We start from the raw sequence: 16,850 nt of genomic DNA, 5'->3' as shown, positions 1-16,850 counted from the left end.
TTATCTGAGGGATGGGTGGGGTCAAGTGTGAAGGTTTGACTAAAATCAAAGTATTACAATCTTTTTCTGACAAAATGTAACCTATCACCAACATGTTCAACAATAATTGAAGAAACAGCTGACGGTCTTTAACCCCTCCGCCCTCCCAATATATATCCTAAATAGTTTGAAACTGGACTCTTGACTCTAATGGGAGGCTTGAAAACAAAGCCAAGATACCCTATGATCTGAGGTTCAATCAGCACTTTCTCTTGATACACTTTGATAAATAGTCATATACGCTGACAAGTACTTTGTATCATATCCAAGGCTTCCTTCCAGTCAATATCAGAGCACATCTACAGATACGCCGGAAGTTACAGCTGCTATCAGAACAGCCTTTCTGCAAAATACAAATGATGGCATTTCCTGTATTTGAGCAGGACAGATACAAACGTGACATCTGGACACTGCTGAGCATCTTTGTAACACTATTTGTGAAATACACAGTGGAAACTCAGTGGTGTCCTGACAACTCAAACCACTGCACTCTACTGTCCTTAAGACCGTGACTGCACCAGGAAGCACAGCTTCGCTGTTGCTTTCATACAGTGCTGCAGCAATTTTGGAAAGCTTTGGCTGTAGCAACTTCATGCTATTTCTTCATGCTATTTCTTCTTATCTATTCTTTATCTAAAAATAGTTCCCCCTTAAGAAACAGGAATTAGCCTCTACTAGAAAGTTTAAAAAGGGCAGGGCACAAGCATATGTCAAGTATCAGAACCCTAACGTTAAACAGATGCTTGCAGCCTCTTTAAGACAAAGAAAGAAAACTTTGGCTTTTTTGTCTGCATATGATTTTCACAACACTGCATTTGAAATGATATGCTGAAAGTCAATGTAGCCTACACAACTGTTTTCGTTTTTGACTAGATATGCTATTTAAATTCTTCAATCCAACTTTTATGTATGAATTTCAATGTCTTTACTGAGTATAAGTTCTTATTTTTCTGTAGAGGGATACTTCTGCATTACCAAGGTCATTAGCATATACCTTTGTCCAAGTTTAACATTCTTTGATGACCATACGTTCTCCCCAGATGATAAATACAACAAATCCCCCAAGCTGTTAGCGCTAAAGCAGTTTTTATTTCACAGAATGGTTGAGATTGAAGGTACCACTGGAGGTCACCTTTTCCAATCCCCTCGCTCAAGCAGGGCCACCTAAAGCCAGCTGCCCAGGATCTCGTACAGACAACTTCTGAGCATCTCCAAGGCTGGAGACTCTACAGCCTCCCTGAGGAGCAGAAGGCAGTGCTCAGTCACCCTTCACAGTGAAGGGCTTCCTCACGTTCAGGCAAAACTGCTTGTTCCAGCAGTCTGCGCACACTGCCTCTTGTTCTGTCATTTTCTGTCTGACTAAAGAGCACCCTTACGCATTCTCAAGTCCGGATCAGTGCTTGTAATTACTTCGTTTTCACTCTTATCACATCACATATGTGTAAGAAATTAGTGCGAACTATTCCAAAGGCAGTGAAGATAACGGGCACTAAGCAGCAAGTGCTCAGTCTCGCAGGTTTATATTATTTTCCTCTTAACATCTTGTACATTTACCTGGAAGTAATGTTTAAATAACATGTAAGTGGCAAAATTACTACTTTTGAGGAACACAACTAAACAAAACAATGTGACCATTTCTCATCTCTGGTTTCTGTTAGTTTACAACAGTCATTGCACCTGTCACAACAGAGGCCTATGCCTGTGTCCATCCATAAAAATCTCAAATTTTAATTCCTTGAAATTTCTGCTTACAATTTCTAATTACCTTTAAGCTAAAATATTTCCATTTTTGTCATTTTTTACTAGAACACATACATCAAACCTCTACTGTATAAGAATCTCTCACTCTTCCAATATTTATTAAAATGCTCTGTAATCCCAGTAGATTGATAAACTAATACTTTGACTGAGAACATTTACCTAAACATGTTATTCTCTCACTTCTCATCTTTGGCATGGTCTTGGGGAAAAAAAAATAAAAAAATAAAATTAAATATAGTTCCACTTTGAAAATTAAAAGATTCCAATGTCACATTCTATCCTCTGTCATTACGGGCTTGGGGGTTTTAAAGTGCTTTTGTTTAATAATAAAAATCAAAGAAAACCCTATTCCTCACTAATGACTTTGAAAGTCAAACTGAGTTCCCCATCTGACATGCAGATCAGTGATACTAAACATTATTCAGGTCAAAATACCCAAGCTTTTAGGTTCTTCCACACAAGTCCATTAGTCCCTTAAGCAATCACATACAACCACTCCTCAGCATGACCTGTGCCAAAGAAATGTGGGGTTTCTAACTTTAAAAATGAGAACGCTTACGTGACTTCCATCTAAGTTGCACATATTGTCAGAGAAGAAAGACTAAGCTGTAATTCTGTGCTACTTTTAACACACCCTATAATGACCCTGGACTAAAAAATTAGTAGTAGGACTTGGAATCTCCTCAAAAAGTAATTACAGTTGCTCTGTGTTCTTCTTTATTGACCTACACTTTTAGCTTGTAATCCAAAATGCTAACATTTGTTCCTGCCCTACTTTTCATTTCACTTCTGTATTTTTCACTCTTTTCAGTTAGAAGGGAACAAAAGAAAATAAATACATTTGTCTCACTATATGAACAGAACTGATAAATTTCACAAGTTGATATAAAAATGAGTATTTCCTACTGGTATGAATACAAATGAACCTGCATACGAGAACAATGTTTTAATACAAGCTCTGTTTACTCTGCTCTTAGACCAGCTGACAATACTGTAGAATGACAGACTTCCTAGGAATTTTGATACTGTAATTTTTAGGTCTATGCTTTACTGGGTGATTATGTTTTCCCTTGTATTTCATTTAAGGTGTTGCCTGTCTCCTCTAGATCATAAATTCTATCATTAAATCCTTAAAAATTCATTATGCAACACAAAAGGACTGTAGTCTCACAATACTACTGTAATACAAATGATAAGGTATCAGTATCAAAACCTACTGCGTGCACTCAAGGAAAAGGAAGATTTACACAATACTTCCCAGTTCTATCTTCAACATAACACAGCTTGTATTTAAAGCCAGACGGTTACTGTAAAGAACAGCAACAGAAGAGCTGCTATAATTAAGTTACTAACTTCTATCTAAAAACCCTTAAAAATACCACGTAACAGCTTCTGAAGTGCAGTCAGTCTTGCTTCTCTTCCCAGTTTATTTGATTTTATTATGGACACTGCAGAAGACGACAATTCCAATTCACCATGCCTATTGTTCAGACACTACTGGGCAGAAGCGTTGTTCATGCTAATCATAAGCAACAATGCAAATCACTAAAATCTAAGTTTATTTATTTTGGAGACTCAAATATTTCACTTATGATCAAGAACCCTTTTCTTCTTGCAAATTTTGCTTATTTAAAGCTCATTTGATAGCTACTCATTTCTGAATCCCTCTGAGGTTTATCTCTGGGGATTTTAATTGGTGTACTTCTCAACAACCTGAGTCCTCCAACTAGAGACACATTTAATGAAGAATAAACTATGAAAAATGTGAGTTTTTTGTCCCAAGATGCCAGTAGCCTGTAGGGTTTTATAAGGATTTATTTAAATGTTCTGAAAGTGTTACTGAATTCCGCAGTAATTTCTATAGGGAAAATTTACTGACATTCTCAATTACAGAGACCACGACTATCTGCTTTTCGCTCTGTCTCCACAGGACAAAGGTGGGAAGTGACTGAAAAATTTACCAAGTTCTCTCCCTCATATTCTGGGCATCAGAATCCAGATCACAGACCCTTCAAGGACTAAGATAAATGAAGGACATATCCTTCTCCGAGTAAGTATATGAAACTGAAGAAAGATTTTCCCAAACTAGCTGTAGTGCTGAAGGATTTTAAGGGCATAAATATCCACAATGAAAATGTGGGGTTCAAAAGGATTCAGTGCTACCTTTAAAGTCTAGAGACTAGAAAATGTCTCCTCTGAGAACAATTTTCAAAAACATCCATGTTCAGTTTCTTTGTTTCAAAGATGCAATAAAAGTAATTGCTGAAACCAAAATGCTGGACCAACCAGCCCACTCTGCTATTTTTGTGTCCTAGTGATATTTTAGGAAAACTGTAATCCAATTAGAAATTTAAAGGTAAATTGGTAAGAATTCACATAATCAGGAAGGATCTTTTCCTGCAGCAGGAAAAACAAAAACAAAACAAAGAATACCCTTGAGCACTGCAATTGTTTAATTCAACTAAAAGAAAGTCTATAATTCAGCACCAAAATACATCCCCTCAAGACAAGAAACAGCTTTGTTAAAACCTGAATTTGAGGCCTGCTTTCTATTATTCCTCAGAGAAAAAAAGGAGTTACCAAGATTTCTGATACCTTGATATTTCATTAATAAGCCCTCCCATGTCAACCTTCAGAACTGTAAGTGGCATAGAGCTTCCTCCCTCTATGTACAAAAACGACATACACTGAAAAAAAAAAAAATGTTTGTTTGCTTTACCTTGGGCAAACACAGTGTTCTGACTGCAGCACTGAAATTAGCATATCGGTACCATTTCTTAAGACAGCAATGCATGCAGTTTTGATACAAAAAAGAAATTGGAGAAAACCTGAAAATTATTAGGGGACTTTTTGGGGGAGTATTAATCTCACTTTTTTCCAAAGCTTTACTTCGACTGAGTATAAAAACAGAAGCAAAACTGAACACTCAAATTTAGTATCAAGCAGAAACTTGCCCGTCTCAAATTTACACTTTCAACTGCATACAAAATTAATTCCTCATTATTAAAAAACACAGAAGCACTGCTGAACATCTGAAATCTACTTATTTCCAGACGGCTTTCAATCCAGTCCCTTCCTCCCCCAGATCATGAGTAATAAACAGCATAAGCATTGAAGTATGATACTCTGGTAAGAGTTGAGCTGCGCAGTCTTTTACATACTTGTTCTTATTATTTATTTTTTTCATTTTCCACCTTGAACCCCATAAGCCATCTTTACTTTTCAATGGACAATGTACAGGCATTCTCTAAGGCCTGTATTTTACTAAGCTTTTGATTAAGGGTGAAACAGTCTCATCTAGAATAAGCATACTACAAAACCCAAAGCATGGGTTCTCCTTTACAGTTGCTTGAAATTCACTTTGTTTATTACGAAATATAATTGGTTATTTAGCTAGAAAAGCACAAGTAAGCATGTGAGATACACAGATAAAACTAATTTCTAACAAGAAACTGGTAAAATAATTTTTGTAAATATAGAATATACATCTTTCACATTTTCTTACCTGCATAAATATTTAAGATTTTTTTTGCAAGTTGTATGAAAATTTGAATTCAGTTATGACTCTTTCATTTTTAATACAACCCGTTCTCTTCTATTTCATCTATCCTGTTTTCCTCTTTTCTGGAAAATGTACTCCAGCTCTAGCAAAAACCACAACTTGGAAATATCCCATCCAAAATCACCATATGATTATTAGGGTACCATAAGACAAAATACCCAGTTCTGTATTTGGGGATGTATTTAAACATGTTTAAGTTAAGAACCATGACTTGAGTTTTAACTGAATCTTTCCACAGAACAGTATGTCAAACAGTAGACAAGAACAGCAGGGTATATTGATTAACAGTGACAGACTCCCTACATCAAATCATGTCCCAAGCACCACATTCACGTGGCTTCTCAGGGAGTTCTAAAAGCAGCCCCTGTTGATTATTCAGAATATAGTGAAGTATCAGTAGAAATGTGCTTCCTCATTCTGGGGAGGTAAACAAATTCCTGTACCCCTGGTTTTTAAAACTGAGGAGTGTAAACTTATGTAGCCTAAGTCATTGAGTTGTATTTTATGTTTCTTACTGCAATAAGCTACAAGTGCCTGTTTACCTTAGAGAATGCAGGTATCTTATTTTCTCTTTGAATGTGACTTGTTATGTGTTTCCTTTTCTCTTCTGATCGATACACCCTTACTTCTTCTTCTCCCTTTGCTGTTCTCCATTCTTCCTGCCTACTGAAAAAGAAAATTGAGATGTTAACTTTAAAGCAAGTTAATACTACAACTGAGATGATCCATTCCAAATCAAGGAATAGATGTTCAACATTTACAACACTCTTTGAATACTAGTTCTTTTCTTTATAGTCAGAATATGACTTCAATATTACACTTTCTGAACAAAGTAAGATTTCAATCTTACTTCAAAAAGCTAAAGCAGCTTATGTTTGATTGTGACTAGACGGGGTTTTTTGACTTACTGATGTAAGTGTTCATCCCAAGAGTTAATTAGTGAATTAAATAAAGTTCCAGTTTGGAAATCAAAATTCACTTCAGGCACCTAATGGATCAGGTCAGTGTCCCAACCATAAAATGCCATGTAACACTAGGTACAACTGGAGTTAAAACATACTGTAATCTTATGCTAAAAGTCAGAATACAATGAGGCAGCTAGATCCCACTGCATATATAACTTAAATTACTCTGTCATTTGTTAAAATACTGTAATTTTTATTCACAATTATTCTACAATTCCAAGATGTTTTAAGTGATATGCAAAAAACTGATCTGAACTAGAATCCAATTTTATAAGAAATATGAAACCATACAATAGATAAATACCACATAAATAGTTCTATGACAATGTGAATTCCAAAACTGTTAAATTCACAAAACTAATATTCACTGTATACTTGGCCTATGATTACCTGGCCACACCAGAAGACAGTTCAGGCACTACAACCCTTCGACTCCAAGCCACAAGGTCTCGCTCAGTGGCTATTTCACTTCTTGGTGCGTTGCTATGCATCTGACGTACACCTTCAATTTGTCCACTACGCCTTAATCCTATATTTGGTGGTGAATGTACTTCTGAGGTAGAACTTACAGATCCTAAAAAGTCAAAAAGTGATAGAATTTCAGATCAAGTACAACTAAGGGAAGCATTTAAAAAAAACCAAAACCCAAGAAACAACACCTCAAACTGAAAGGAAAAAAAAAAACCCACCCAAAAAACTTTTACTTATCTGTTACTTCAAAAGAAATTAAATATGAGCTGAATATAACTATTTCATCGGTTTCTATAGTCACCACAACACACACTTAAACAGCTACTGGGCTGCAGCATTATGCTTAAAAATTCACATTGAACTGGAACAGATGTATCAATAATTGCAAGTGAAGCAAATGTTTCATTGGTTTGCTTTTTCTTCACAAAGCTGACTATTGCTACTGCACTCTAGATCCACATTATAAAAAGGTGAGCTATCTCACTGAATCAGTGTACTCCTTAAGCTGTCTTCTACCTTCAAAAAAGAAGCCACAACACTGAGAATTATTAGGAATCCAAGCTGTAAAATTTACAGACAAGAAGCTGAAATGATCAAAAGATTAAAAACCCAAACAATCAACAAAAATCCCCACACCAAAACCATGAATGCCTTCCAAAGCCTTCAAAACACCTACACTGTAGCAAAATTTCAACATTTCTCCACGTCTTTCCACAAAGAAGCTATTCTTGCTTACTCAGGTGGACTGCCAACTATGATGTTTTAAAGGTTGAAAACTACTACGTAATCTAGCACAAGACACTGAAGCACGGAACAGCTGTACTGAAAAACAAGCAGCTTCTTCCTCTTTCCTCCCTTCTTTTTTCTTATTTGAGACAATTCACGTTTCTATCAAGCAGATGGCCAATTCCAGATTAAACAGTAGGTAGTTACTTCTAAGGGAACACAGTTGCTAAGAGTTCCCTGAATAAGCATACAATAACATTAAAGATAAATTTGTAATGTTAAAAATGCTGAGATTTTGCAGAAAGGTTAAAAAAAAAAAAAAAAAAAAGAAAAAAAGAAAGAAAAAAGATGGGGAAGCTCCATCTTTTCATGGCTCCACACCTCCTTTCTAGTAGTTCAAGAAAATTCACAAATCATGCACAATAACGTGATTCACGTTTTCCAACTCCCAGCCACAATACCCATCTCCCAGTAATCTTACCTCTGTTTATCCGGCTGGTACTACTGGTTCCTGCTTCCCCAGAACGTCTCTGGTCTTGCTCTTGCTGAAGTCTTTGAATCATGCTATCCAATGGACTAACTTCTTGATTTGCTTGTTGACTAAGAACTTGATTCAATCCTGTGAAGTAAAATACACAAGAAAACAACACAAAAATGTTGAAGGACCAAATGCATGTAAATATGGGTTAATGCATATTTTTGTAACAGCCACTTCATAAACAGGACAACCTTTTTCTTAATATATTGATAGTACTATATTGTCCGAGGGAGGGTCAGGATGACTACATGCCGCTCCTAATAAATGTTCAAATTTGATCAAGAGCAAACAAATCACAGAAGTTGAATACAACTATTGTTTAATATAATGGTTGTTTCTCAGTTAACATAAGTTGTTTTAATTCATGCTTTCTAATGCATTTTGGGCAGGCCAAACACTTCAGTATAGGCTACAACAAAACAACTGCTTCAAGAACTAACTGAATTAGAGAAGAATTATCTATACTGCAGAACACCAAACAGTAAAAATCTTTGACTAAGCTCCATGTGGACATAATAACGACACAGATTAAGTAATGCTAATAATCTTTGGTATACAAAACAGCCATGAAACCTCCTTTTGGGTAGGTCTTGAATAAAAGACAAGAAATAGTTCTCACAGGAATGATTACAAGGTGATAATACTGTTTCTGTGCAGCAAGCAAAATCCACAGCATGTAAGCATAAAACACACAAAACTCCTTTTCATACAATGGTCACAAAAAAGTTAGAGCTATGGAGAAATAGGCAAGGGCTACAGTACTCATTTGAAAAGGATGTCAGATACCTCCACACAGAATACTCAGATGGTGGTGTGGTAGGAAGCTCTGGTCAAGAGAAGCAGAACTTGCAAAATCTTGTACTAAAGGATGACAATGTTCAAAAAAACAAGCTACAGAAATTATTTTCCCAGCATAATTCTAAAGAGATATCATAGTACAAACTGCACTTTCCAAGATCAAAGACAAGATATTGCAGTAATTCTGCTATGAAATGAAGAACTTTGATTACATGCCTAGACAGAAGCAGCTCTCTCTTAACAGATGATGGTATGCAGAAAGAACATAAGTATTTAAGACTGTGTTCTCAGGGTTTCAAGGTTATTGTAGTTAAAGTCAACTTCCCTAAAGCAGCAGAAGCTTGGAATCATGGAATGAGCCCTGGTATAACCACAGCTGAATGTTTTCTGACTCATGTAGTGAGACAGTCAGATTTATTTGGTGATCTCATGATCCAACATACTGCCTGCTGAAAACAATGGGAAAAACAACGAATAACCCAAGAATGCTCTTAAATAAGGAACAGCTACCTAAACAAAATGAATGCTTCTTTATGTATCTAGCTTGTGAGATTTTGCCTTCCCAAGTTACAGCAAGTTTTCGGGGTTTTCTTTGAAGACATAATGAAGACACTGGTATATTTGATTTTTTAAAAATATCTGGTTTAAAGGAGCTTCACATACATTTAAGCAGTAAATCGAGCATCACTACCTAAATTCTCCCTGGTCTTAAAAAACCCCTACAGAAAACTTGACAGGAAATAAACTATCAGTGCTCTGAGGGAGATCCATCAAATCCCACAATAAAGTTTCAGAAAGAAATGGAGCTTCCTTAGCGGAAGGTAATATATGAAATATATGAACACATTTTAGCTCTGCTAAGACTGCACATATTGTTGCTAAACTGTGAAGAGGTAGACAAATGTCTTCTGTGTCTCCATCATCTCTCTGGCTTTGTGTGAGCTTGGTTGATAGCTTCCTGCTATTAAACAAAATGCTACGGATATCATCTTGCTATACGCATGCAGTCACACCATTAAATTTAATATTGCTGGGTCTGCATGCAGAGTCTGACTTGTTTCAAGATACTATATTGAAGAACATGCCCGGAACATTCTCAAATTTAGGGAATTTCAGAATGTCATGAATCGACACTCTAATTGCAACAACAAAGTTTAAATCATATCCTTCCTTGGAAATCAAATTTAGCTTCAAAGCCACGAGCTAGGAAGTTAGAGAAAACAAGGCATACATTCAGCCACAAAGGACCTTTTCCTTCTTATAGTTGCTTCTCCGGTAACATTTCTTCCTATAATTTTGGAGGAAATATGGAAGTGCTCCTTAAAGATTATTATTCAAGTATTCAGTGGCTTATAGTCCTCAGGTCTACAAACGAGGATAAAGAGATCTTTTGTTAACAAAGCTGTCAGTTAACCTTCCCAGAATGTGTGACATAACACATTAAGTGTGGTGTACACATAAGCCACTATTTACAGACATAGTCAGTTTCCCCATATTTTCAAGAATGTTTATCTTGAAACAAGAATGTTTATCTTTCAACAATGTTTATCTTGAAAACATTTAAAGCTACTTTCACCAGTCACTACTTGCTCATTCATACTAATATCGAACTACAGACACGTAACAAGTAGGCATCATTTTTACAGCCCCACTTGTGTGGACCGCATTTAGGCAGTTTCCAAATAGCCACCCACTGGCCCAGAATAGGCACATTCCTCCCACGCTGTGTGCATGGAGAATACAACTTTAGAGGAACTTCCTAGATTTTGTATCCTCATCAAGTCTTCAGAGTTCTCTAACCAAATCATCAAAGCTTAAGCTGAATGACTGCCTTCATCTGAAGGGGAAGAGGATTTTGCATGTTTCAGGTGTCCTCTCATTTTCCTCCTTTTGTATGTGTTACCTGTTCCAACTGATCTGTGGCAGAGCAGTCTATTTCCCAGGTTTTCTGAAGTAGGAAATCTTACCCCAATGAGATGAACTGAAAGCTCATTCAGCATCATACACTGTTCCAATAACGAAATGAGCTCCAAGCTAACTGGCATTGTAACATCAACTCTTACTAACTTGATCAATGACAACACTGTAATTGTCACAAGCAATCAGTGCCATGGCCATTGCAATTCTTCCACACTACATGAACTACTATGCCCAGAAATTAATAAAAAGGATGAAGTGAAAGGGAAAGTGTAGGACACCTAGAGGTAACTACATAGGCTACTGTGTAGTGAAGTGAAAGTTTCCATACCTGAAGATGTCACTCCCATCTGAGGAATAAGCTGTTCCTCCCTGCAGTTCTCACGACCAGGAACTAGTCTTTGATACCTTGCAGGATGAGGGTTGCCATCCACATCAACCAAAAATGGGGGAGGCATAAGGTGTGGAGCCTGCTGTGTCTGTTCATCCAGGACAAAGTTGTTGGCATCACGAATAAGGGGCCGATAATCACTATGAAAGAACATCTGATCTGCTATCTGTAAACAAAGTCATTTTGTAATTTTTTAAAAGAACCTATTACAAAAGTCATACAGAAGATAACTGCCAAAAGTATTTTTAACAATGTTATTCATGGTCACTTTTGCAAAAACAAGGTTATAAAATTATCTATTTATCTTAGTTTAAAGGGCAAAACTTAATGACACCATGATTGAGGATTTTTTCCCCCAGTACTCCTTCTCTACATTATAGTGCAAGGAGAATAATCCATGTGTTTGAGGGTGGGAAGCATTTAAGGAACAGGGGAATAGGGCAACATTTAACTACTTGAAGACACTTGACTAACACAGCATGGATGTATTAATTTACAGATTTTCTTCTATACTCTGAATATATATTCTGGTAACAAGAACTATGTCACAGACTTAGGAGCTATGGTGTAGGAAGAGAAGGAATAGGAAAATAATATCGCATCGTGTCATTGCCAAATACTTCAAATAGGAGCCAAACATACATATTCCTATTTTAATGCTAGATATGTGAAATAGTTCCAGTACATAAAACAAAGCTGATCTAAATTTGAATTCTTCAGGCTCGAAGGTTTCTTCTTTATTTCAGCCCACCTGCTCATATTTATTCTAGATGACTTTTCCACAGACACTCAGGACTGAGGAATTCTGTTGTCCAAATAGCATGTAAAAAGGCTTATGCTCCATCCCTTGCTGGCACATGCATCTCAATACAGTGCAATCAGAAAGATATTGAACCGCAAGGAGAAAAGAGAAAGAGAACAGAAGACAAGCTGACACTTATACTATACATCCCAACACCACCTACTGGCAAGAAAACCCCTTGGCAGCTCATACACTCAACTGAACTATGAACAAGTAAAAATAAAATCATAAAATCACCATCCACACAAATTAGATTGTGAAGTATAAAAATGATTAAATAATTGACTCAAGGCATGGAGATCTCCAGAAAGTCTTGCCTTAGGTGAGGTATTTGAACATACACAGAGGAATGTCTAAGCTGTCACAGAACATACTCTGATTCCTGAAGAGAATGCTCCATAATGACCAATCCATAACATAGTTTTCAGTTACTTGCTAAGTAGGAATCAGTAAGGCAGAGGTTATAGCATCTGTGCAGAGGTCTGGTCTCTCAATGACAAAGGTCTCCCATGCTTGATGTGAGACAACCAGGAATAAAAGACAGTAATTAAACATATGCCAATTACAACATCAGCAAGTGCCTACACGCATCCACAGGAGATGGATAAGAAAAACTTAAAAAATTACAGAACTCACAGAATCCAGACCCCATAAAGATTCAGAAAAGTAACAACAGGAAGAAACTGGAAAGATGCAGGGCAAGATACCATAGCAGAGAACTTACTTCATGGATTCCAAAAGTTATCCTTACAGAGTAAGGATACGAACAAAGTATGGACAAGGTGACATCCCACTGCAGTAAGAAGTCCTGACTGGATGAAGTCTTGCTGCCAGATTCTCTGTAATTTAACAGAGGCTGAATGGCAAACACACAAGTACTTTCATGTGCCTGACTGACAGAATCAAGGCCTGCTTAAGAACTTCATTCTTTTAGCTCAAATAGCTCAATATGACAAAAACACAGGTCTTCTAAGACAACTTAAAATTTTCTCTAGGATCATAATAGTAGAGTATCCAGTACTTTCACCTAGTATAAACAGTCCTATTAAATGCTTCCACACTGAGAGAGATTCCAATGGCATCGTCAAATGGACTGCGGTGAAAACATTCTGTGATTCTGTGTTACTAACAATCATACCTATTTCTTGATATACTATTAAGAGATCAAATTCATAACAGTAAGAAGATGCTACAGCACCATTAGGACATAAAAGCCATATGACTTCACAAACCCACTTGGGTTTCAGAACAAAAGCTTTCTGCAAGGTCTGAGCTCTACAAATGAGACTCTCCTCCAGTAACTGCACTACACATTCAGAACGCTCAGTTTCTCCCAATGGGCAGACCTATGCAAACGAGAAGAGATTTTCCCCACAACTGCATCAATCCACCACACAGGTCTTGCAACAAAGAACTGTGGTTTGGGCAGTCTAAAGGAACAAAAGCCTTAGAAATCTCAGAGATCTAGTCCAGTCTAAGATTTGAAATCAAGAGAAAGGTACTTTATGCTTTAGAATCGCTAGGCATTCCTAGACAAGTTTCCACCTAAGCAAGAACTGAAGCGCACATTCCCTGTTGACAGTGAGCTCAGCTCATCTCTGATGATCTTCACACACTCAGAAATCTCAGTTGAGATTGGCTCAAGGTTCCTTTAACTGGGTCAAATAACAAAAGGAGCCCCAAACAAGCAGCAAATGTATTTTTTCTTTCCATCACTAAAAATTACTCCACTAAAACATATATCATAAAAAAAATACCCCATCACCTTCACTGTGGCCAAGATCACATGCAGGAAAAAAACCCAAAACCAGAACAGCAGTTCCAGTGAACTAGGAAACATGGGTACTATCTGAACATCACATGAAAAAATATACACATGGAAAAACAAGAGCTTGCTCTCTCAGCAGAGCTGACATTATCTCAGCTATACTTAATGTCCTGAGAACAACTCACAAATGCAGGAATACAGGACAGGTTACCCCACTCTTTTCTCCTGTAAAACTCATTACCCAAGACGGATGGAAACCACTTTAAAACAAATAAAACCCTGCAGGTCCTACCAGAGCATATTCTCACAAGATGTCTCAAAAAAATACCAAAACCCTCCAAAAAACCCAAGCATCCTAAGTGGGGGTAGGACAGAAAAAAGAACATCTAATCTCCAGCACCTACCTGGTGCTGTAGTTACATTTCTCCATAAATCAGGTCAAGCAAAAATTAAAGAAGGGATGGAACCAGACAAGAAGGAGATCAGAAACTTCCAAGTTGAGTTTTCTAAGACTTGAAGACTAACATTAAAGAGGTAAGACCTGTTTGCTCCTATTTCTTCTATGGTCAAGAATGAAAGATTATTACCAGCACAATAACAGCTGAAGAAGATAATTTTAGATCACCCAATAAGTGAAAAATTTTAAACAATCTTTTTCTCAGAGGCTTCAGCAAAAGTGCCAGGAGAACAAAGGTCTGTAGAATTCAAGAAGTAAAACCCAACTCTTTTCATTGTTCAAACAGATCTAATCCCTCACAAGATAAATTCTCAAATGGCAGTCTAAAGGCAACTCCAGCAAAGACAAAAAGGCTCTCAGTTCCAATTTCATTTCCAACATTTCTGAGAATCAGAGGACTATATGCTTTCAAAATGATTGGAGAGAAAAAAATATACCTGGAACCCATGGTTATGATGAGAAAAATGTTTCTAGTACAGCAGGCTTTATTTAAAGTTTGTAACTCTTGAAGAGAAGAACCTTGAAAATGATCTGATAATCCTAGTTTTCCTTGCTCTGGTGTCTCACTGCTCATTTGCTTTCTTTGGAATGGAAAGGGAAATGCACAGCTAGCAATAGGTGAGGAATAGCAACAGCAGCCAAGTACCAAGTACTTCAAATCACAGTTGAGAGCCAAGGAGGAAGAAAAAAAAAAAAATCCCCAGTACGCAAATGCTGCTGTAACTAGCATCAAATTGGGAGCTGGAAGACTACAGAAAGAAATGCAGTGGCTTACAAGACAAAGATAAAATTCCTTTTGCTACTCCTCCTTCAGGCCTCTCTGTGCTATTCTTTGCCAAAACGCTTTCAAGGCCAGCCTACATCCAAAGATCCAAAGCAGGAAGCGAGATCCAGAAGCCAGCACTTCACAACCAACCTTCAAGTATCAGCCACCAGAAGCAGACATGAAAATCCTGGAGCAGACATGCTTGTTTAAGTCTTAGAAAGAGGGGGAAGAGGTACACCTCACCTCTTCCCTGGATGGTAGAAGAACTAGGACTGTGTGAGCACTCCAGGTTAGGTAACCTGTGCAGTTCATAGGGCATGTTCATCCACAGAGATAAAAAACCCACCACATATCTTTACAGTAATGAGGGTCTGTGGTAAGACACCCACACTTAGAATACACCATGTAGACATTAGAATAAAGATGTAGTACTTCAATCACACAGTAACTGTGAAACATTGCAGTGTAAGCACCAAGGCATCCACAACAGAATTCCATTAGCAGACATAAAATTGTATCACTACACCACATAGTACATTTACTGTAAAAAACTGTCTCCCAGGCTATGCAATATTTAAGCACATACAGCAGGAACTAATTCTATTACCTGTCCCTCCCTCCCCCCATTTTTGTTTTAGGAACCAAAAAAACACTTAAAGCAAAATTTTTAACTACTATCAACTCCAGTTCATTCACATGATCCATGTGGATCCATTAGTAGACACCTGTAACCTCGTCACTTAAGAGAGCAGATAGTAAGTGACTGGTTAATTTATTTATCTATTTGTTTTTAACATCCCATGTAAACAGTAGCTTAATAGCATGCTTCCATAAAAAACAAAGTGAAAGAAAGCTCAATGTCAACAACAGGAATCTGAAACATCCCATAATTAATGGCTCAAACTTATGTTAAGATACACCCTCTTGCAATGAAGCTCGAGGAAAGTTTGCACGAATGCATTCAACACAGACAAACATTTTGATTTTCATCTTGGACTGTACCTTGTCATATTTGCTACTGGAACCAAAGCCAAAAATCAGAAGGTGACCGTGAGAATCAGTACATGCAAAATGCTGTCCATCAGGAGAGCACTTGCAGTCAAAGACTGCACCATGTCCTTGTCCTTCAATCTGAAATACATCAACATACAAAATAATTAAGTTACCAGAAATACTTTTCAATTACGATTCTCAAAACTGTGGTGCTGATGTTGAAATTTATTACAAAATTTGTTAAGACAGTATACTGCTAGATGGAAGTTACTTTAAAACAGTTTACTTTTTAGCTATTCACTTTTCAGTGAATTTTGTAATAATGCTCATGAAAGATGCCAAATTGATAGCAGTAGAAACTGACAGACTTTATCCACAAAGCAGGCACAGTATAGGAAGTGAAAATAAAAGCTTCCCCTTGAACGTCCTGCTAATGAGCCTAACCAGAGAGCTGGGTCCAGTTCAGGGCTTAGTCACTACACCCTTTCAATCCTCTGCCTTCTTGCTAAGCTAGCCCAGTAGCATAGGTGTTTCACAACACCTGCCTGCCAGGAACGCACGGACATAGACAACCCACATTACACAACTTAGCCACTGCCTGCTTCTGTAATTCCTACTCCTAATTTACTGGAGTGGGGGAGGTGTAGATTTGTGTAAAAACTCCACTTTTTAAAGGAGAACTGCAAAGATTTTAAAAAAGGAATTTTTACCTGATACTCATTTTCTGTTTTCCAGTTCCATTAAGCCAGAACAAATGGGTTTTTGTTTTTCCCTGCAACCTGTCAATCAAGCAGAGGTGACCAATCACCACTCTGAATTTTCATGTCTTCAGCACCTCTTCAGAAAGCCCCTTTCTATTCTCCCCAGCAAAGCACTTTTGCATTTCTTTAAAGAGA

The 16,850-nt window shown here is 37.3% G+C and overlaps 1 protein-coding gene across 1 annotated transcript in view; it reads right to left on the bottom strand.

The window, feature by feature from the left end:
* The window catches only part of PHIP (pleckstrin homology domain interacting protein), a 74,524-nt gene that overhangs the window by 30,154 nt on the left and 27,520 nt on the right, over nucleotides 1–16,850 (bottom strand). Inside the window, exons 10-14 of the mRNA XM_010019829.1 lie at nucleotides 15,964–16,092; nucleotides 11,109–11,334; nucleotides 8,006–8,143; nucleotides 6,718–6,901; nucleotides 5,905–6,028 (exon numbers count right to left, since the gene is read on the bottom strand). Coding sequence (XP_010018131.1) covers nucleotides 5,905–6,028; nucleotides 6,718–6,901; nucleotides 8,006–8,143; nucleotides 11,109–11,334; nucleotides 15,964–16,092 — 801 coding nt within the window. The remainder of the gene's footprint in view (nucleotides 1–5,904; nucleotides 6,029–6,717; nucleotides 6,902–8,005; nucleotides 8,144–11,108; nucleotides 11,335–15,963; nucleotides 16,093–16,850) is intronic.

The sequence above is a fragment of the Nestor notabilis genome, unplaced genomic scaffold, assembly GCF_000696875.1.
Source record: "Nestor notabilis isolate BGI_N333 unplaced genomic scaffold, ASM69687v1 scaffold528, whole genome shotgun sequence".
Lineage (NCBI taxonomy): Eukaryota > Metazoa > Chordata > Aves > Psittaciformes > Psittacidae > Nestor > Nestor notabilis.
Note: the sequence above shows the minus strand (reverse complement) of the source record. Positions and strands in the feature narration are given on the sequence as shown.